This window comes from Cupressus sempervirens, chromosome 4 (genome assembly GCF_028749045.1).
Source record: "Cupressus sempervirens isolate cs-2001-9-10 chromosome 4, ASM2874904v1, whole genome shotgun sequence".
NCBI classification, from domain to species: domain Eukaryota; kingdom Viridiplantae; phylum Streptophyta; class Pinopsida; order Cupressales; family Cupressaceae; genus Cupressus; species Cupressus sempervirens.
The window spans coordinates 400912841-400935618 of NC_143121.1; the positions used below are offsets into that span (position 1 = coordinate 400912841).

The 22778-nt window shown below is 34.6% G+C and overlaps 1 protein-coding gene across 1 annotated transcript in view; it reads left to right on the top strand.

The window, feature by feature from the left end:
* LOC149561744 (transcription factor RF2b-like) overlaps positions 1-22063 on the top strand; it is a 127106-nt gene extending 105043 nt beyond the window's left edge. The window contains exon 4 of the mRNA XM_089825286.1: positions 20536-22063. Coding sequence (XP_089681412.1) covers positions 20536-20888 — 353 coding nt within the window. The 3' untranslated portion in view covers positions 20889-22063. The remainder of the gene's footprint in view (positions 1-20535) is intronic.
* The last annotated feature ends 715 nt before the right edge of the window (positions 22064-22778 follow it).

Genomic DNA, 22778 nt, shown 5'->3' on the forward strand with positions numbered 1-22778 from the left:
ATTGTTATTGTATTGCTGGTTTATAATGCAATAACAAATTTTGAAGTGTTTACTGGCTAATTGTTCTAGGTATTTACTGATTATTGTATAAATTCTTGTTTATGATTCCAAAATGTATTTGAGGAAAAATTGAGGAGAATATTGGACTGGGACAGTACACCTTAAATACCCTGGCCACAGGGTGTCTCTGAAATCCCAGATTCTCTTATAATCTTTGGCCCACAAACTGCACTGTGTTAGGAAGCTGTATCTGCATCGCTCACCTCATGATACATAACATCATGTGTGCTATCATCCTCACACACATCAACAACCAAGGTACTGCTGCTGGATACGTTGATGAATGGCTAATTTGAATAAGTATAAGCTTTTGCTATATCAAATTCCTCGCATGCTTCCACTCCCCGTGTAATTGCAAGTCCCTATGAGACACAGTCCTAGGATCTATCATCAACCAATGACATCTCTGAATCATCTACTAAAGTCTGATATGACAATTCAGACTCACCACAGCATGAGTCATCCTTATATATAACATCAATAGTAGCCACACCAGAAGTACCAATCTCCCCTACTTCTACACCCTCTGATATTTCATGCTGTTGTAAACATGATTCAGTGCTGTCATAGAAATCAGAAGTAGAAGATCTCACATTTTCCATACAATCCTCAAAACTAACATTATCTTCATGTGAGTCACAACTCATAGTGATACCTGCTGCACATCTTCTACGCTTGCCTTGTTGTCAACGCCCTCAACAGGCTCAAACATAGGACTGCAGTCATAAAAATCAGACCCTATATCATTAACAACTTCATTGCTACCAATTGATGTAAGGCTGTCATCAACGGTGCCTATTATATCATCAGCTCTCCTTAGATCACTGGCTCCTGTCTCATGTAAATGTTGGGACTCAATGCGACTATCCTCTAACCAATCAGGCATAAACTCATGACTCTATGAAGGACCTTCCTCATCTTGTGTGTAAGATGAACTAGTGGCTGCCCCACTAAGAGAAGGTTCAGCCCCCATAGCTTCTCTCTCTTCTACTACTTTTTTTCCACAATTGAAATTATTATACCCTCTTTTCCCTTTTTCATAATGAAGAATTTAAAATCTCTGAGTCTTGTAAAAGCCCTGATATCTTTTTATTGTAATCAGACAAGAATCACTGTAGGTTTGTATAGCATGCTGAAGCTTCGGCAAAAGGTCTTGCATGGATTTTGTTGACCTTTTCTTACCCATGATGAATTCAGCAACTCTAATGCAAAGGCCTTCCCCATAGGATAACAAGAAACCGCTTTGATACCTTTGTAAAGAACCCTGCTCGCTCTTTGCTCAAGCAATGCTGAAGAAAGGATTTTTTGAATTTTTGAAATATATGCTTTTTCAGATTTTGAAAGGAAATGAATACATTGCATATGGAAAAGATTTGCTAAATTCAACTTATTTTATTGTATGCAATCACAAAGTTATTTACAATGCCAAATCACAACACATAATTTCTAAATTATTATTCAACCTGGCAATGCTGAAGGTTGCTGATAGAAATCTCAGAAATGATGAATAAACATTTTCTAATTCAAATGCCAGCTGGATAAATGTGGCTGCAGCCTTCATAACTTGCACTTGGCCCTTCTAGAAATGATCGCAGGTCTGCTATGAACCAACGTTGCCTAGGAATGATGAAATGCAGACCTTCTAAACTCCCAAACATGAATGCAGCCTCAACCAATTCAATCACCAGTCATCATGGCAGAAATGGAAACATCCAATTTGGCTTTCAACAGTAGATTTAACCCCAGTTCTGATAGCTGTCCAAAACCAATAATGTAGCAGCTATATGAAGAAAATTCCTTGCACAAAATTCCTCTAACAAACCCCACGTTGACTTAGCAGATAAATTATCAGATTTTGCACAATTCCTTGGCAAAAGATCACTAATTTAAAGTGCAATTTCACCAAGAGAAACTGCTCTCCCAGCAAAGCTCAAAGCCTTGAAACTATTCGACAACAAATAATAAAATGCTCAAGAATGAATATCCATCTCCAAGAACTTGCTTTTATAATATTTCAATTCAAATGGCTTTTCCTTCACACCAAACCGCTAGTGGCTTCATGTTTACACTAATCACTTAAAAAGTCCTCATTTGTCATAAAGCAACTTTATGTTATAATTTAAAGTTGACAAATGATAAAGTCACTTTATTAATTTAAACTCCCCCATTGCTCCAAACATGACATTTTAATTTAAAATATTGATATTTTGACACACAAGGTCCCTTTTTCATGTGCCCATGATTTAAAACTTCTCATACCGATTCCAATAAGCTATAACACTAATGTTTCAATTAAAATAACAACCATAGTGAATATAATTAAATTGTAACCATAGTACACCCAACTTGTACAATGGCCTAACAACATTGGAATAAAAAATTTGATAGCACAAGAATGATCCTAACGATAAAGGATGATAAATGATCTTGATTGGGTAACTTACTAAAAATAGACGGTCCCTCCAAGAATCTTGGAGCCCAAACTAAAAGTTAGAAGTAACATTTGAAAGCATCATATGGCTCCTCTAACACATTTGAGCTCATTGGAATCATCTGGCAACTTACTACGAATAATAAGCCCTTAAAAATGGAGCCAAATCTCACAGTTGGCCACTAGAGAGCCAGACAACTCCACAACAAGGTCCTCTAGTCACCAATATCAGCCTACAAGGACCCAGTGATAGGCTAAATCCATTAACTCTAATGCAACTAAAAGATGGGGACATAACAAATATGGCACATCACTTTCAGGGATAAGAAGCAACCTATGCCTCATGATGACCAAAAAGACCTTGATTATGTAGTTTCTTTGCAACTATATGGATTCTACCTTTGACTCAAGAGGGTGCATACAAATGCTCTTTGGAAACACATGTAATGCTCATTGGTCAAATTAATTTAGGAATTGAATCTTGTTTAAGATATCAAAAAACTTACCAGCTAAGTCCAGATGCAGGGTAATAGTGCCTGATTTCTCAATCAATTTTTTTTCATGAATCTGTGTCACCATAATCCCAGAGATTGTTAGAAAAGGTCACTACGATACCATTGTTGTAACCCTAAAATTTAATAAATTGCTTTAACTAGCTCAGATCATTTATTTTTGTTATGCCATTACAAGTGATTGCCTTAAGTAACAACTGCACTTTTTTCTCTTTAATGGATCAATAACATATACTAACAGAGTTTGCAGCCCTGCAATATTGCAAAGCAATAGAATTGTTGTAGAAAATAATCTGACTTGAATGCTTTGATGCCTATTATCACATAGCCCCTTACAAGTATCCAGTTCTTCTTACAAGTATATTATTACATTGCCCCGTAGACAATCTAACAATGGTGGTCTAGCTGTTAGGTGGTGATGTCTTACTACTTGTTTGGCTTTCTAACTCACCTGATTAGATGTTCAGGGGGGTCTTTATCAGCCTACATTTTCAATAAAGACTTCACAATAGTGACTCCTTCTGGGTTTGAAGCACAAAACCTTCAAATTCTCATGCTCCAACTAGCGATGATTCTTGATTTATAACTTGTTGGTTGCTTGATTAAAGTTGTTTGCTGAAGTTGGGTTGGGTGATCCTCCAATTAGCTGCGGGGATAGAAGTTCACAGTTTTTACTTGTTTTGAGTGTTCAATTCTACCTTTTTCTTAGGGATTCATTGAAGACTAGATTTTTGAGCTGACTAGTGAGATCTGATCTGCAATTCTTCTCATGTATACCTACTAGTGGTCCCCACATGACTGGAAATACATTCAGCCCCAGGACTCTAGGTAGGGCATTGTAATGCCCATAGCTTGATAATGCTTCCAAAACAACACGCCTATATATGTGGTTCTTCCTCAATGTCATTGTATCCTTCACAAATTTGGAATGAACAAATTATGAATTTGTAGAGGTTAAAGTGGTATTTAGGACAAGTTAGGGATCTTGCCTAACCAATGGTGTTAGGAAATAGTTGTGACTTTATTACAAACTTCTTGCATACCTTTAAATGTATGCAAATAGGTGTTTCCTTGACAGGGTGCTTGGGCTTAATGTTCTTGCAACATTAGAAATTTGAAAGTTCAAATTTTATTATATATATTTTAATATTTTAATGTTATTGATATCTATCTATCTATCTATCTATATAGAAATAGTGTTTGAAAACACAACATAAATAAATGAAGTTTTGAGGTCGACCCTAAGGAGCAAAGGACTTGTCACAAGCTCTCTCAATTTTGTCCCGACCTTGTAGTATTATTGAATCTGAATGAAATCAAAGATTATTAGATGCAATTCACACAAATAAGTGCAATAGTTTGACACAAAAGTGCCCCAATTAACTTGTTATCATTCCAATAAAACTATTTCCTTAAAAAAGGTGTAGGGCTAAGACATGTGTGAAGTGATTGATTTTGTTTTCATTTATTCTTTAAGTGGCTAGATACCCAAGGATGATGACCCTATGTTTATAGAAGATGGGATTGTTAATTTAGATGGGTAAACAAAGGAGAATGCAACATAAGGTGAAAAATAAGGCATTGGATTGGATGACATCATGGCTGAGGACGATTGCTCTCCTAAGGATTCATTACTGTCTAATTTGAGGGTTGAGCAAGTGACAAAACCAACTTGGAGGTGTAGGACCCCAATCATTTGTAAGATGTATACAAGGAAGACAAGATTATAAATTGTTGTAACTTGTGAGTCATTGTAATTTTGATGATATTTAATCACCATGAGATTCAATTGTATCATATTGATGTGATATTGTACTCTTTTTTTCTTTATTTTTCCAAATCTAACGTGAACAATACCCCAATGTTCTATAGGTTCTTTTTTTTTTTTTTTGAATTTTGCATGTGGAGGAAATATATCCTTTTTTAAGAAATTTATGTATTTGTATAGTTTGTCGAGTTTTGTGAAGTTGCCTATTTTCGAACAAAATTGGGTTAGTCGAGTTATGCCAAGCCACAAGTTTTAGAATTGTGAGACAAACAACCAGCAACATGTTTTGTGCTACTTGCAATGATAATTGACAATAAATCCAAACATTTGGATCTAATTATTATTTTATGTATTTTTTGAGAAATTTAAAAAACAGTGTAGAGAATGTTATATTAGAAATTTCTCAATTTTTTTATGAGCATTATGTAAATGCAAGAGCTATATATATATATATATATATAAATATGGTAATTTTTTTGATCTACTAATGTAGGGGTGCTCATGATCCACTTCAAGGGAACTGTATACACTTATGGTACTTATTCTTTACTTCCTTAAAGTTTGAGACTATATGATAGTATATTTGAAGTTGTCAGACATATGTCTATCAAATAGTTGACTGACCCTCTTGGTAATTTTAGAGAAATGTATGTAAAAGTGGAGTATGTGGAGGTGTTCAAGTGAAAGCGAAATGTTTTGTAGATGATTGCAAACAGGATCTAAAATTCCCATGTATAGGTTGTACGTGTGATCTAGGATTGCCAATCGATTAGACAATCATTGTTAATAAGAGCAAGAAAAAAATTCCTGGAGGCCAAACTATATGGTGGATCTTGCAATAGGTAGGTAGTTGAGGCCTAGTGAACTAGAAATGGACACATTTGGGTGTTAGGATCCTAAAAAAAAAGTTTGATAGGGATCAAATAGTTAATATCAACGAATGTTAATGTGAGTTGGTGAAGCTTCCATTAAGACAAGTTGACAATTGGGATAGGGAGATGAATAGAAAGTGACAAAATATCTATATAAAGTGGATATTCATTGTTGCGGGTTAGTTATAAATTAGCCATCATATTTGCTCAGTTATACTCATTATTGTGGGTTCTAGTTCGAATTCGCTAGCTTGGCTCAATTGTTTTGGGGGTTTGGGTTTGTTTGGGTTATAAAAACACACACACACACACACCAACTAGAAGCATGAATTAATAGTAGAATAATACAACATCATATTAACACAAAACCACCTTTAACTGGAATGCCATGTTAAATTGTTAAACATGCACGCAAGTTCAATATCAAAGTAATCAATGTAATATGGGAATTGGGGGATGTCGAGACAACTTTTCGTGAACAGAAAAAAGGGCTTCAATTTGGCGATGGTGGGGGAATGACAACAGGGTATTGAGGGGAGGGTGTTGTAATTACTATACATAGAGTACGTAAAATGCTAATTATGAAATGATATATAATAGTATAACTGATAAAGCCAAATAATTGAACATAGCAAAATTGCAACATAGTGACATACCCAATAAATTATAAAAATATACTATTCTTTAACAACATTGAATATGGAATTAGCAATTACAATTAAAAATTCAAATCATCGGCATTTAAAAGTCTTTGATATACTATATCAAATTGTCACAAAGAATAGAATCCTCCTTTTAGGGTTCAAATATAATCCTATAATAAAAAATTAAAACTTTAATTTTAAAAAAAAAATCCACTTTTCATGTTGACGTTAGTCGTCGACAAAGGGTGTTTCTAGGACGATTGAGGTATGCCTGAGTGTCTTGAGGACGTCTCAGTGGCGCGTCGATGGTGGTGGTGTGGGACTTGGGGTTTAAAGGAGTAGGGTGCATCCTTGTGTTATACTAAAAAAATCATGTTTCAACAATTGGAACTTTTAAGTATTGATGTTTATGATCATCATTGACATTAAATGATGTAGTAATATTAGATGAATCATTAGTAGTACCGGTTTCACTTGCACTAGCAGTGTACTCACTTTTGGAGACCTAAAATGCAATATGTTGAATTTGATTTGCTCGGGTTCTATATCCCACATCTGCATCTATGCTTGCATGTAGTCATGTTTGTGTGAAAGGAGCGCAAGTTGGAATGCACATATACTAAGTTCTCCACTCTTTTTGAGTGCAATTTGTTGCACTTTATTGAGTGAATATAAGAATGTGTTTCAATTCCTTTTGGATGTAGATGAACTAGCAACCTATAAAGACAAAGTAAACAATAAAAGCTATACATTCTTTAAGAAATAAAATAAAAAAACTAAAAATAAAAGCTTAAATGCTAAAATAAAATATTCGTTAACTGTCAAATCTGTGATTAATGTGATTGCAAGAGGCTGCAGGTGTTAAAAGTATTGGCCATGGAAGTGCCACCATGAGCACCCTCCTAAACCCATTACAAAGATCCTCAACACTTTGACCATTTGAGTGCACAAAATCATAACTCATTGGTAATTGTATCTCGTAATTTATTTAACAGGGAAGAGTATGGAAAATGCTGCCTTGTACCCTTTAGATCTAAGTTACCGATTTTGGTTCTGATGCTGATGCGGGTGCGGGGTGCTGATGCGTGGATGTGTGGATTTTTTTCTTTTGGGATTTTGGATGCGTTTGGGTGCCTTCATACATATATATATATATATATATATATATATATATATATTTATGTAAAGTTGTCAACTATAATTTATGACAATGTATGCAAAGAAATACAAAAAAATATCAAATATACAATAATACAAAAATAAACCATTCATTGAATCATTATAATTTATCATAATCAAATTGAAATAAGTTATAATAGTAATCAAAACATCAAGATTCCAATGCAGTTTGAATTACAAAATCAAAACATAGTTCATGGTTCAAAACTTCAATGTTGATCAATCAAGAGTCAATGCTCAAGATTCACAAATCACATTCAGTCATTCAGAATCATAAAGATCCTCAAAAAAATCCACATTCTCATCCATCTCCTCCTGCTGTAACACTTGCAAATTCATTTGAACCATGCATGGTTCCAATTGTGCTAGATGCATGTGCTATGATGTTATCAACATTATCATCCGTCATCACAATATCTTGAAGTGTTGCATCTGAGTCTGCAGATTTAGGGGCTTCATCCCAAAGCTTGGTTGACCCTTCCTTGTATCCATCCTCCTTATGTGACAAAAGACGCAAGTTGGTATGTATATAAACCAAGTCCTCAGCTTTCTTTGAGCCCAACCGGTTGCACTTCACTGAATGGATATAGGAGTATGTACTCCAATTCCGTTACATCAGAAGAACTTGCAACCTGAATAGTGTTCATAAAATTTTAAAAACAAAATAGAGAATGTTAAACACTAAAGTGTAGAATACAATTGCTAAATAAATAAATAAAGAAATGAAAACTTACTTGTGAGAGGATCTTTATTGCAAGAGGTTGTAGATGCTTGAATGGTTGACCATACATGTACCACCATGTGATACCTCCCATGTCATTTTGGTCCTTTATTGCATATGGAGTAAGTTTGATCCTGAAGCAAATAAGCCAAATTCGTGCCTCACCTTTCTGTGCATTTCATCATCTGGGAAGAGTCTTGCAAATGCAGTGTAGCACCCAGTAGCAACTTCTTCATCCGCATATGGTGCAATTCTATTTCCTGGCTATAGTACCTTGGAGATAATGCATATGCAAAGAGGTGCAATGGGGTAGTCATCCTCTCCCAATAATGATGAATGATATCCTCCACCTTTTTTGCACAAGGCTTCACATTCTGTGGGGTTAGTCTCATGTGCTTGTATGGAAAGCTTTACCTTTTCTACCACTGTGTCCATGCCATTCTACACATTCCCCAAGCAAGGTGCATCTGTATCGGCAAAGCATAGCATAGTCATGATAGGCTCAGTGAAATCCAACACAAATTGCACACGAGCCCACCAGTGCTCATCCAAGATCATACCCCTGAGCTTCAAGGCTCTCTCTGAATTTGAAGCCTTCCATATAGCCCATTGGTTACAAATAACCATTTGGCCCAATGCTGATTTCACCTTGAGTCATTTCAGAACAATAGTATGAGATGCAAATCTAGTCTCAGCTACCTAAAAGCAAGTTGACAATATGACATCAAATATAAAACGAAGTTATAAACAAGAAATTTGATATTGAACATGAATATAAAACTTATTCAAAATAAATAAATAAATGAAACTAAATAATTACAATTTTAAATCTACCTTCAACAACTCCAACTTGGAGAATGATCTGAATATAGGTTGTGACATGTGGTGGTTTTTCACAAACATTTGTATCTCCTCTCCCTCTTGGTATATTTGCTTCACCTAATCTATTTGGGTGCCAATTTGTTGCATGACCAAGTTGAGAGAGTGTATGGTGCATGGTGTCCAAAAAATATGCTCGTATCGAGAATCAACCAAAGCACCTGCACCCCTACAATTCGTGGCATTATCTGTGACCACTTGGACCACATTCTTACTACCCACCATCTCTATTGCCTCAATGAGAATTCTAGAAATGAATTGTGAATCATTAACTTATCCTTCACAATCAATAGCCCTAAAAAACATTGCCCCTTTGGGGGACATTGCAATCACATTTATCAATGGTTGGTTTCTTGTGTCTTTCCATCCATCAGATACTATTGTTATGCCGGAAGTTTTCCAAGATGTTTTAATTGGTTGAAGAGCTTTGTCTACAGAAACTTTTTCTTTTTGCAAAAGAGTAGTATGCACCTTTTCATACTTGGGGCTAATTTAATTAGCTGGTGCTCTAAGGATGGCTGCAACCATTTCCCTCCAATATGACGATCTTACAAAATTGAAAGGAAGATCATTGGCATAAAGGCAACGTGCAATTGCTTCATCAACAATCTCTCTTGCCCCCATTTTGAATGCTTGATCCAACGAACCTCTTTTGTGGGTAATAACTTCTACTTCATCATCCTCCTCTGCTACTTCCAAGAATGAATGTTTGGAGGATGCAACATGATCAGTGGGCACATTCACTTTGCTCTTTGTAGATGCAGATTTGTAAAAACTTGTTTTTGATTTGCTCACTAAATGATCAGCAGCCTCTTGTTCTTTTATGAATCTGACTAATTGTGCATTGCTCAACCTTTTACCATCTTTACGTCCCTTGGACAATGCTATTCCTTTACTAGTAGGGCCCATAAAATGAGCTTTGACTCGAGAATATGAGCTGTTGAATGGTTTACTATGACATATATTGCATCGCCAAATGTATGACCCACCTCCAGAAATGTGTGATAATCTTGTGGTGTGTCTCCATAATGGAGATGCCACATAAATATTGAAGTTATCACTTCGTTCTTGCCTTGTTGTTGAACTTTGACTATCAGTAGTGGCCATTCTTGCACAATAGAAACTATAAATCCAATAAGAAAATAGAAAAAACAACTTAGAAATGTTTAAAAAAACTTACTCGTTCATTTCTTTAAAAAAAAAAAAACAAAATTTCTTGAAAAATTTCTCCTAAAACTTGAAAAATTCATGAAGAACTAAAAAAACTCATGAAATGGATTGGATGCTTACCTTAGAGGCTTATTCGTCCTTTGTGGAAGCTCAATAGACACCCTTGGAATGATCCTCTTCAAAACTAATGACCTTGCTTTCAGAATTTCACAATGGAGACCAAATGATAAGAGAGCCCAGCTGAAAACAAAATGGGAAGAATGGGCAATGAATGGCCTCTTTAAGGGCCGTTTTAGGGTTTTAAGGCAAATAGAAGGGGAAAAAATAATAAAAAACTATTTAAAACACATTATTTAAGTCACTTAAGTGATTGGGCGGTGGAAAAATCCGGATGCTCACGGCATGCATCTGGATGCTCTTCGGAGCACCCCACATACATCCACAGGGCACTTCCAAGCTTCTTGGAAGCATCCGCCGCGCATCTTTCCGCATCAGAGCATCCTCCCGCATCTGCATCTGCACCAAGGTCATCTGCAAATGCATTAGTAACTAAGCTTTAGATACTTCAAAGTCTCTATATGGGGCAAGCCTTCGTGGCATGTAAAGATATTGATTGTTGTAGTATTTTAGAGTCAATGTATAGCCGAGAAAATGTAATGGAGCGGTCATTGGGTTTCATCGTTCTTCGACAATTGCATGCAGTTACTTGAAGAAAGTCTCCTCAAGGTCTCACTCATTTGCAATTATTATGCTCTTCAATGTGTTGACTATTAAGTTGATGCCATCCTATACCTCTTTAATGGAAGGCCTTTCTATGTCAATATAGTGAATCATGCTCATAATGGTAATGGGCTTAGTGTCACTAAGGAGATACTACACACGATCCCATGACTAGTGTGCTAAAATTCTTTACCTAAATTTTGTTGCCCTGTCAATGCTGCTTTGCTTTCATACAGACCAATTTCAGCTAATCACCATATTAGAAACCTCCTCTCTAACTTTTACGAGTTGTTTGAAGATGATATTGTTGAAGGCGAAATGAGTCTCAACAACCTATAATAGAAATCAAAGCCAAAGTGATTTGAGCTTAAAAAAACAAACCTTAAAGAAAAATTAGAGTACACAATGAAATTATGAAAGTCGGAAAATTAAACATTTTATACTTTCACTTATCTTGAATGGCTATAAATTTGAAACTGATCCAAACATTCCTTTAGCTTTGCGATAGTTGGTGATGAACAACTGGATGTCCTCAACCTCTGCATACAACTCTTTGATGTAGCCAATTTTATTCCCAATATTTTCTAGCAGAAGATTTAGTGAGAGGACCACACAAGGTGTCCAAAAGATATGTTGATATCATTCCTCAACCAACTACCCATCAAATCTACAATTTTTTGTGTTGTCCATTATTACTTGAACAATGTTATGGGGTCCCAAACTTTCAATGTATACTATGAGATCTACCACAATAGCGGGATTAGATCCTTTGATTTTTTTTTTGAACAGGCTAATTTATTGTACATGCTTTACATTCATTTGCTTCATGTTGGTCCATAATATATTTTTAAAGTATCTCTCTGGGTATAGATACATCTTTGCAGGGAAATGTTGATGCATTTCACACACCTGGGAGTCACCCGAAAATATGAACTAGAATATTGCATTTCACACACCTGGGAGTCACCCAAAAATATGAACTAGAATATTGCATTTTACACACTTGAGGTTTCACTGGAAAATATGAAGTAGAATATTGTTTATCACATACCTTGTATTTCCAACTGCATTCCCCACCTCATGGAACTGTTTGTATCATATGAACTTATTTCCATAGAGAAGAATTTGAATCTATTTTGAATTTTGGATGACTTGTGGTCCTGCGGAGGAAGAACTATGTGCCCTTCTAATTCCCATGGAAAGGAATTTTGTGAACACATTCAAAACAAAAAAAGTTAAAAAAGTAGATAAACAAAACAAGATTGTTTCATGCATAGTTTAAATACTCGGTATTGGCAATTTCTCCGTTGACCCAAAATTTTTGAAAAATCTGGAATCGGCAAAAACTTGGCGAGAAATTCGGCAATAAATTGGCACTTTTATCAAACATCTGAAAATATAAAATTTCTTAAAATATTCTTAAAAACACATACACACCAAATTTGTAGAATCCTCACATAGTTACTTGGAATCTAAAAGGCACACCTTTGTTGTTGGCAATGGTGATTGCAAACAAATTGGTTGTCCATATGTCATATCCCCATTTTGAATACAATTTTAATTATTATAATTAGTAAAATATTAAATAATAATAATAATATCGAAATAGATAATATTTAATCAATAAATAACATAAATAATAATTAACAAATATTATCAATAAATTTTAATTTTTTTTTTTAATAAACTTGTTATTAAATCAATCATTATTAATGTAATGATGAAGCAAATTTTGAATCTGATAATATTGTAATATAATCTATATTTAAATAGAAAATTAAAATTATAATAAATAATTAAAATATATTTGATAAATATTAAAAAAAAAATGAATAAAAGCATTCTAAACAGAACTACAAAAGAATGTTATCCATCAGGAGTGTCCAAGGTATTCATTGAACTAGTATTATCTTCCAGCGTGGGCCAATTCACAATCAAAAGGAAATAATCGCTCACTAACTGGGATGCATATGAAAAATTGGGCACTGAGAAGAAATGGCCAATCTGATTTAGCCGCTTGACCTGAAGATAATCCTTTGACTCCAATTAATGTTTGCAAAAATTACTAATCGATAATCAGTCTTGACCTCCGATAATCAAAGAGGTGACATTCGTTTTCTTGTGACCTCACAGTCAACGATATTTGTGCACGGTATTTTGTTTTAAGTGCAATATCAATCAAAAAAAGGCACAGTGATTTTTTGCAAATATCGTTGCCGATATATTGCGCGTTTATTTCATTTGCCCATTGAACTTGCGATATATCGCAATTTTTGTGAAAAAAACTATGGAACTTTCATGTGTATAAAACAAAATTGAATAAAAGAAAATGCAAAAAATCTTACCTCTGATAGCCAGTGAAAGATTGCAAGGGTGCTGTCCTTGATAAGCTTCAAGGTTTGATGTTCAATTTCCTATGTTAATACAAGAAGCGAAAATAAATGCCCAGCCTGTAAAAATGAGACTCACTGTTTGTGAAAGAAATGAGCAAAAAAATAAAGTTGTTTAAGTGTTTGGAGATTACTTTTAGGGTTAGGGAGGGTGCCAGGTGTAAATTGGCCCCCCAAACTTATTTTAAAAATGAAAATTTTTAAGTCTTTGGTGGTGCTGGGCATTTAGATTCACCTAGGATGTTCAGGCCTCAGTTTCGAACCTTGATCACACCCAGTAATGAACCAAACCAAGATGCAAACCAGTTGCAAACTGTTCCCGAATCTGGCTAGTGTGGGGGCAACCTGGTTTCTTAGCACATAAAGCATAACTATGGTTAATTCAAGGAATATCTGTGACCCTAGTTTCTCTTGAGTTTTCAGCGTTACTCCTAGACAATTTTTTTTGGATGAACATTTTTTCTTTCGTTAATGTGCATCTCCTAGTTACTTTCTACCTATTTCACAAAGTTCAGCGAATCTCAAGCACAAAATCCAAATTTTGGTGAACTGTATACTTAAATATAAAGCTCGTTAAAATTTTCCTTGAGATCCATATAGGAAAAGTTGGGTATATTATTTTATTGAATAATATCTTCTGAAATTTTTAAGGTTCCTGGAAATAGTATTAAGGATTTCTGGGTTTCTTGTTTTCCTACTAAAGATTGTTGGATCCTCAATTTATCCATGCTAAGAGCAGAGGGCTGTCAAGCTGTGTCACTTCTACCTTTTCTGGCATGTGATCACTCTGTAGGTTCCAGTTTTTCCCACTTCCACGAGCTATGTCTGTGCAAAAAGGCCATGAATTTTGCTTTTCACATCTATTCAAATAAACAAAATGGGGAGTATTTCATTTGGTATTTATCTTTAAGGCTATTTTATCGTATTTATCTTTAAGGCTATTTAATCAATAATATTTGTTTAGGTCCAAGGGGTTTAGCTTGGTTGAAGCAATGAGTTCTCATTGTGGAGACCCTAGTTCGAATCCTAAGAGGGACATCTTTGTGGAATTCTAAGTAGTGACACTTGGTCTTCCATTGGTTGTATTTGTCTCATTGTAAAAGATGGATTCTAAGTTGTGATTCTTGATCTTCCAATTGTTGTTTCTAGTTTGGTTGCACGTAGGGAGCTTGAGGAAGCTTGTAAGTCTCACGTTGTTGCTTGGATGAGCACGAGGTTTGTAAACAATCTTCATTATAAAATAATATTTGATTTGGTATTTAAAACTTTTAATAATGTGTAAATTTTACAAATGTTAAATAATACTTTATATGAATTAAATTGTTATTAATAATTTAACATTTATTATAAATTTAATAGTCTTATATTAAATTTAAGTAAAATAAAATAAGTTAAATTGTCCTATTTTACAAAAAATCAGTTTAGATTGTAAATAATTTATATATAAATTTAACAAATTAAAAGTAATAAAATTAAATTTCTCAAATATAGTAATATTTAACATACTTATATAAATTTAATAAATATATTAAACTTAATGTAATATTGTTCAATTTTTAGAACTATCACATTAAAATATTTAATTGATTAATATTGTGTTATTAATTATGTTAATATTATTTTATTTTATTTTTATATCTAGTAAATTAAATTGTCATAATCTTAAACATAATAATTTTTGTAAGGAAAATTTAATATCAATATATTTTTCAAAATTTTTAACTTACTAAACTTCATTCGAATTTTTTTATTGCTGTCGGACTCGAATTTGAACTTGAACCTTGTGACTTAGCTTTCGACTTAAGTAGGGAAATCCTTTTCTACCTCTATTCTTTTGTTGTTATAATAGAGGTTTGGATCTTACAATGTTCACGATTTTTAATAGATATTAATTATTATTGTTACATCATAGTATTGCAATGCATTTTCTAGTCAACTTTTGTTTGTAGTTGGTTGTTGAGTCTCATCTTTGGATAGGTTGGTTGTGAAATGTTGTATTTTGTGATTATATTTATAATTTGTCTGCTATATGACATAAAATTATCTGCTTTGTTTACTCCTCACGACTATCACACATGGAAGGCATCTATGATAGACTTGTTTCAAAGCAAGGTGCTGAATAGACTCTAGAGTGACCATAGGAGCTAAGACTAACATATTGAAGGACACATGGAGGATTTAATGTCTCTATCGATGTGATGAGATCATGAGACACAAGGTCATATAGGCTTGAGCACTTTCAGATAAGTTGAAGTTTCATGTTTAGTAATTGGATAAGCCAATTCTTGCATGGAACAGCTTGTGGAATTATTCGGCAATATAAACGTACTCAGGGCTCTTTAGTTAGAGATTGTTCGTCTTCTTTAGATTGAGTGATTTCCAAGCCACTCAAGACTTCCTTGGTAATTTTAAGTTCTTACAAACTCATTTCCAAGGTTGTTGAATTGTGTGGAAAGATTAGCAAAATATTTTATGTATTTTGTCCAGTTGAAAGGATCTTAGTATTTGTCTTTGCCAACACTTATTTACAATAGATGTCTTATGTTGGGAATCAGAATAAGGGAGGATTTACAATGAGTTTAACTCACAGATAAATGAAGAAAGAAAAGAAGCAGTTTTATCTTATGTTGCATCCAATGATCTGACTACATTAAGGGTAAATGGCTTAAAATGCTCCCAAATTTGTTAACCAAAGAACTCTTGCATCCACTTCTTAGTGAAATTTGATTGAGGTACAAAATATCACTCTCAAACGCCCATTTGGAAAGTACTTAAGCATTCACTTTGAGAAAGATTTTGGGTACCACCAAACACGTTCCCTTATACAAACACATTGGAACACCTTATTTTTCTTTACAAACAAGTTCGGAAATAATTGTGGGTACCCATACCCCAGAATTAAAGTTAAAAGTACAAAAAATAACACATTTTCTTATGAAAAGTGATAGAGGAAGTTCCAAACAGAAGGATAATGTGGAATATCATGTAAATTATTAAATCAACTGGCCAAAATCATACATTGATGTGAAAAAGAGAATACTGTTGATATTTTGTAACATGTTTTAATAAAACATGATTTGACCAATAAGAAAGAATGCGCTTATTGAGTTTTGAACTCATGAGCTTTTAGAAGCCATTTTGTTGTCTTATTAAACTTTATAATTACAAACTGCAATGTACATCATATCAAGATGTATGAGGAATAAATTGAATTTCAAAAGTAATATCTGAAACTTGCAGAAACAAAGAAACATGTGCAAGGTTTATAATTATGTTTAGTGAGGCGCCTAACAGAGGCTGAGCTTTTTGCCATACAACATTTTTTCAAATGAAAAAATTCCACTGCCAAGTCACCTGTAGGTATGCCATTTGTAGCAATGAAATGGACAAATGATAGCAGAAGAGAATGTGTGGTGAAAAACAGTAAGAAAGAGAAAAGATCTTAAAAACAATTTGCCCTTTTACAATCTGTCTTCCGATTGCCCATGCATAAAAAGTGGAGGGACAAAGGAAACTTGTCACAGATTATCACCTTTCCGCACATCAGGCCCTCATGTCTTCAAAGCACTATATTAGAAAATTCACACAGCATACAGTGAAAAATGAAATCATCCCTCTTTGTCTCTTTATTGCCTCGCTATCCATTCTTCCTTCTACCTCTGCTCTGATTCCACTGTTGGGATTAGACCATGGGTAAGACTGCAAGTTTAACTTGCATATTCATAAATAAATAAAATCAATAATTTTTGTATATGTATTATGCAATGCTATAATTTACAGTCATGGGTAAATAGTATGGAATACCTCTCCAACCTGCCAATTACCAGAATTCATGCAGCCACCTACATCTTAGTGGAAATTGATGTATGTTTTTAATGTTAAAAATAATATAATGAACTGCTCTGGATTGTGGTGATAGATCCAACACCATGTGTAATTCATTTTGATTTCCTATATTTGAGAAATTTTGGAGCAAATCATGCTTATATGAATAGAGACAGTGCCATCCGAGGGCTCAAATTAATTGGGCTTTGGGAAGTGCAACATTCTGAGTACTACAAGAAAGGAAAGTCATTTTCCACAAGTTTGCAAGTAGTTGAAACAGAATAGAGATTTTTTCTCCCTTAAGACTTAAATCAAACGAAGATCAGTATGCATTGCTCAGATTATGAAAGGAGAGAAGAAGATTACCATGCATCTCTCTACTTATGACAAGGATTAATAGCTTTAATCATGTTGTAAGGTGGTGGCAATTTTCAAAGAGGATTGAAGAGGTGCAGGATTTAGATCGATAGTTTTTTTTATCCTGTTCTCCTTATGAGATGGGCCCTTTTTTCTGCTTGTTTTGATTAAGTAAAAACAAGTTTTGAAAGGAACTGAAACCTTTTACAAAGGATAAGAAAGATATATCAAGGAGGATCTTAATACAACTGTGGAAAACCACCCATTAAAAAAGAGGGACACACCAAAGTTCTCAACAAGAGGGCAAACAGCCCAATAAAGCCATAGACCATCAAGATTTACATTTTGGTCCAGTCTTTTGAGAACGTAAAGACATATCAAATGAAGGTTTCGAGGATTTGTCCTTTTTTCCTTTAACTGATGTCCAACCATCTTCCACCATCCCAGCAGCCCTCTGCCACTCCCTACTAACCCCCAAAACCCTTGCAGCAGGAGATGCACCAGCAGCAGTGTTCTGGACAGAGTCAACAGCAAAAAAAGGGACAGAGTCAACATTATGACCCAAAGCTGTCAAAGGGACAGCAGTCGAATCAACAGAGATATCAGCAGACGACGAGTCAAAAACAACATTCTGATTCAAATCCGTCGTAGGGACAGCATTCGAATCATCTGAAACAGCAACGGCATCCTCAACCAAATTGATATCAATATGAGAAGAGCTAACCAAACCATCCCCCTCCGTGGATACTTTCTGAATTGTATAGTGATCATCCGAAACCACCAACCACCAAGAAGGTGATTTCTTCAATCTAACCTTGTCAGAGGAGCATCGCGCAGCAAGATGGCCGGTCTTATGGCGTTTCCGACATCTGAAAGGAATACCCTCATAATCAAGAAGCTGGTTCCAAGAACCATTTGGAGAAGCCAACTGCAACAATGGTGGGAGCTCCTTGGAGGTATCCATCTCCACCAGGATGCGAGCATACATTGTCCTATAGACATTAGAAGAAACTGAATCAACCAATATGAAATCCCCAAGGGCATCTTGTATAGCCTCTTGGGCTTTTCTATAATTCCTTTTAGTCTTTTATTTTATTTTCCCTATTGCTTTAGATGTAATCCTTTGCTGGTTATTAGATAACTATTACTGCAGTTCTTTCCTTGGATGTTGTCCATATCACTTCCTAGTTGCATTGTAATTTGGACTTAGTTCCACATAAGTCTTTGTTGTTTATTTTCCCATTGCTTTAGATGTAAGCATGTCCTCTTTTGGTAGTTAGACTAATATAATTTTTGGGTTGTCCAATATTAGGATGTAGTTGTGGCTCAATTCAGACTGAGTTGCAAGGCATTTTGGATTGAGTTGCTAGTCAAATTGGACCAAATTGCAAGTCCCTTCCTTGAAAAGTGTTTATTTGATTGACCTGTGAGACAACTGAGGATTTTGACATTGTTGGTGCTACCACTTTTGCATGCCAAATATGGTTTTGGAGCTTATATTTGGTTGTGGCTTCTTTGCTTGACCTGTTTTTTATGTTAGACCACTTAAGGTTTGATACTATCAGCACTCACTTTTGGTGCCTTGACAATTGAATTGATTTTGGCATCTTGCTTTTCTTGGCATTTTCATTAGATCATATTTCCTCCAACATGAGCCATATCATACTTCCTTTTGCATCAACATTTGTATTGGCTCCTGAGTTTTCATCCTTTACCTTTTCCATAAGTAAAGGAAGTTGCAACTAAGCATAATGTACAGGTTCTCCTTTTTCTTCAGATCTTTAATGTAAATCTGAATTGGGAATTTTGGTACACATATTATCTTGAAGGATCTACACACTTCAGACCTATGATTAAAGTTCATTTACTTTTGCAATTTTTTTTTTTTGATTTGATTGATATAAAATGTAATTTGAATAATTTAACGAATACCCACAGCCACAGTTAAATATTAGTTCAATGGAAATCTGGAACCTCTAGGTTATGACCACAATGGCATCTGAGAACTCTAGACTAGCTTTTATTAGGAAGACCAGCCGGTTCCTTCAGGTTTTGATATTATTTGTGTAAATCTCAATAAGAGCTAAAAGCCCAAAAAAAAATGAATGATCTTCAAGAATCCAGTAAACCATTTCATACTAGATATTACCAGACAGCAGACAGAACTGACTCTAGCTAGCCACCAAAGTTTAGCATTTCACACTTTAAGATGAAAGCATATATAACGAAAGATTGTCAAGATATATGTCATACAATGATTTCACCTCAAAATTAACAGTTTTTAGTATAGGTTGAACCACCTTCAGCTAACACACACACACGCTCATAGAGATATGTATCTATGCATGCATGTTTAATATTTACATGGCTTTATTTATACTTAAAATTTCAGATAAAGGCAGTTATTACTAGAGATTGCCAAGAGATTATCATGATATGAGTATGGACATATATATAATAAATGCACATACATACATGTATACATATACTGTACAAAGAAGGAAGAATTACATGTTTTTTCTTTGAAATTTTGAATTTGAATCTATTGACAAATGCTTGTTGGATGATAGAATGTTCTTCAGACATTTCTAGTTTTACTTAGTGTATAACAATGCATATTCATTCATTTATTCCAATGATGTATAATTTCGTAACCAATCACATGCTTTTTATATTTTTAGTGAGGTTGTCATTATAATGGACTGTCTCACATATGGAAAATTGGGGCTTTAGATCAAATTTTGTTTTGTCATCAGGTCCGCTCCTTTGACTAGTTGCCTGGCATTGTGCTAGATACATATGGGAAATCAACTGTGTCTATTTTATGTCATTTGTTTTATCTCTATATATGTGTGTAAAATAGGGGTATATATTCCACTAATAGATAACTACAAAATTAAGCATCGCAATAAGCTTAATTCAAAAGTGGGTTCAGTTTTTGAATCTTTTGACTGTGTTCCTGTTTTGCTTATTTTCATTTATTTGAGCATGTTTTTGTTTTGTGCAGCTTTAAATGAAGCACTGAGGGAAAAAATACAAAGGCTGAAGATTGCGACTGGACAGTCACCAAATAATAAAGATGCTTTCAACATGGGGACAAATGCACATCTGCCTTTGAGTCCATCCTTTTTCCCATCTGCGCAACAATCACATCATTTCAATCAAATGCAGTCTATTCAGCATTCCCAATATGCTGTCAATAACCAGCCTCTAATGGGGCAGGGTCAGATGCATTCAATGTTTTCTCAACACGTTCCTGTAGGACACTTTCAAGGGCGTGTTGGGGGTCAAGGTGGGCCTTTAGTAGAATCAGACGTATCTTCTAATTCTGTTAGTGGCCCCGATAAGTCATCTGTTTAGATGGAGGGAACTTTCCAATGACAACCCCTATATCATTCACTCATTGAAGCTCATTTGGCTGTAATTAGTTTTCAGGTTTTGCTTTCATTTTAGAATTGTTATGCTGTACAGGCTGCATTATGCTTGTTACACCCAAATTCTTTGCATCCTTTTCTATCATTGAGAACATGGAAGTTTCCTTGTAAAAGTAGATGATTACTTTTTTGCTCCATTTGTCAAAAACATTGTTAATACATATGAACTCTCTGCATGCTAGGACAGACAATGGTAGAATCTCATGTTGACTGGGAGATGGGAAGATGTTTTGTTGTAATTCTATGGAATTCATTGATTCTACTGCAATTCTCATTCTGTAAGTCCAAAGTACTTTCTGTTGCATTGAAAAAATATCCGTGATGCCTTTGGACCGTGGGCTGAACTATCAATACCAATTTGGCCCTTCAAATTTCCATACCATTCCCTTGTTGTGCATGGTTCCCACAGGACATCTGTAATAGAATAATTAGTTGTGGTGATAAGCCAATTCTTTTAGAACAAACCAGACAACATTAATTGCTACTCTTCTGTTTTCTGCCAAACGGTATTGTTCCACAAGTCATCGAGTATGGTGGTCAATCAGCTTATTCTCTCTTATGGAATTCTCTTTGTTGTCAAGAAATGGTCGAGCTATATTTGCAGTCATTCTGTGGGCTGGTTGGACATATGATGGATAAGGCGCTGGAGTTCCAGTGTACAGAAGTGGAAACATCCAGGAGAGGCTTCTAGAAAATGAAATTGCTTATTCATTTGTCGGGACTGCTGCTTCTTGGTAGCTTTTATCCGTTTAATACTTTGATAGTGAGTAAATGGAGAAATGGAAAAAAGCTAAAATGGTGATGTGATATGATCACAGGTATGATGAATTTGGAAAGATTGTTAATATAATGGCAGATAGTCACACATGCTTTGGACAAATATTAGAATCTAAATATTTAAGTAGCATTTGTTAACTTATTTATTGTAAAGGAATAGCTCTTAGGAACTCGTAGCTTGAGATATATGTACAACAGTACAAATATCTACATAATTTAGCACTTAACTGTGCTAGCCAAACATTTCAGCTTAATTATTTCTTGACAGGCATGTAAATTATTATTGTACAAATTTAATATGCACTAGAATTATTTGTTGGAACATTGTATGGCTAGTAATAAGGTTCCAAATTTTTGAATCTTTTATACTGAATTTTTTTCACATCAAGTCTTCAAACACAAATAAGCACTCCGTTCGTAAATAGTAGAGTTCTTAGAAATAGGTTAGTCTCAGATGGTCTCATGTTGAGCCGACAATATGGTTAGAACCAACTGGGTTGTGGTTTTAAATAAAGGACATGCTAGGCAAATGCACACATATCACTTGCAATTGGAATAAGGAGTTGATAGAACATGTTAAAATGAAGCTTCACCTTGATGCCGAGGTCATTTTGATGCAGTGCTGTAGACAATTAGTAGTGGTCCATGCTTTCTTCAGAAGTAAACACAAGTTAGGTGTCTATTTACTAATTCAAATAGTAGTCTACATGGCCCATAATAAATAAGATTAAATGCATGCATGGAGAGTTGTCTGAATTTGACTTGAGTATTTCTACAAGAGCATAATTTATGGCAAACAAAAAAAAGTTGAGAATGGGTAGCAGGTAGACACGTTTGCAACTATTGGATATTATTGGTCCAAATGTTCGGATGAATTTGAGGGCATAATCATAAAGTTCATGCCACTCAAAAAGCAAACTTGTTATCTTATAAAGTAGCTAGGAAGTATATGAAGAGATGAGAATTCACAATCCCGAAGATATATGTACGGATAGATGGAACAAGCAACAGTATTGTCTTTAACTGGTCTTAAAAAATA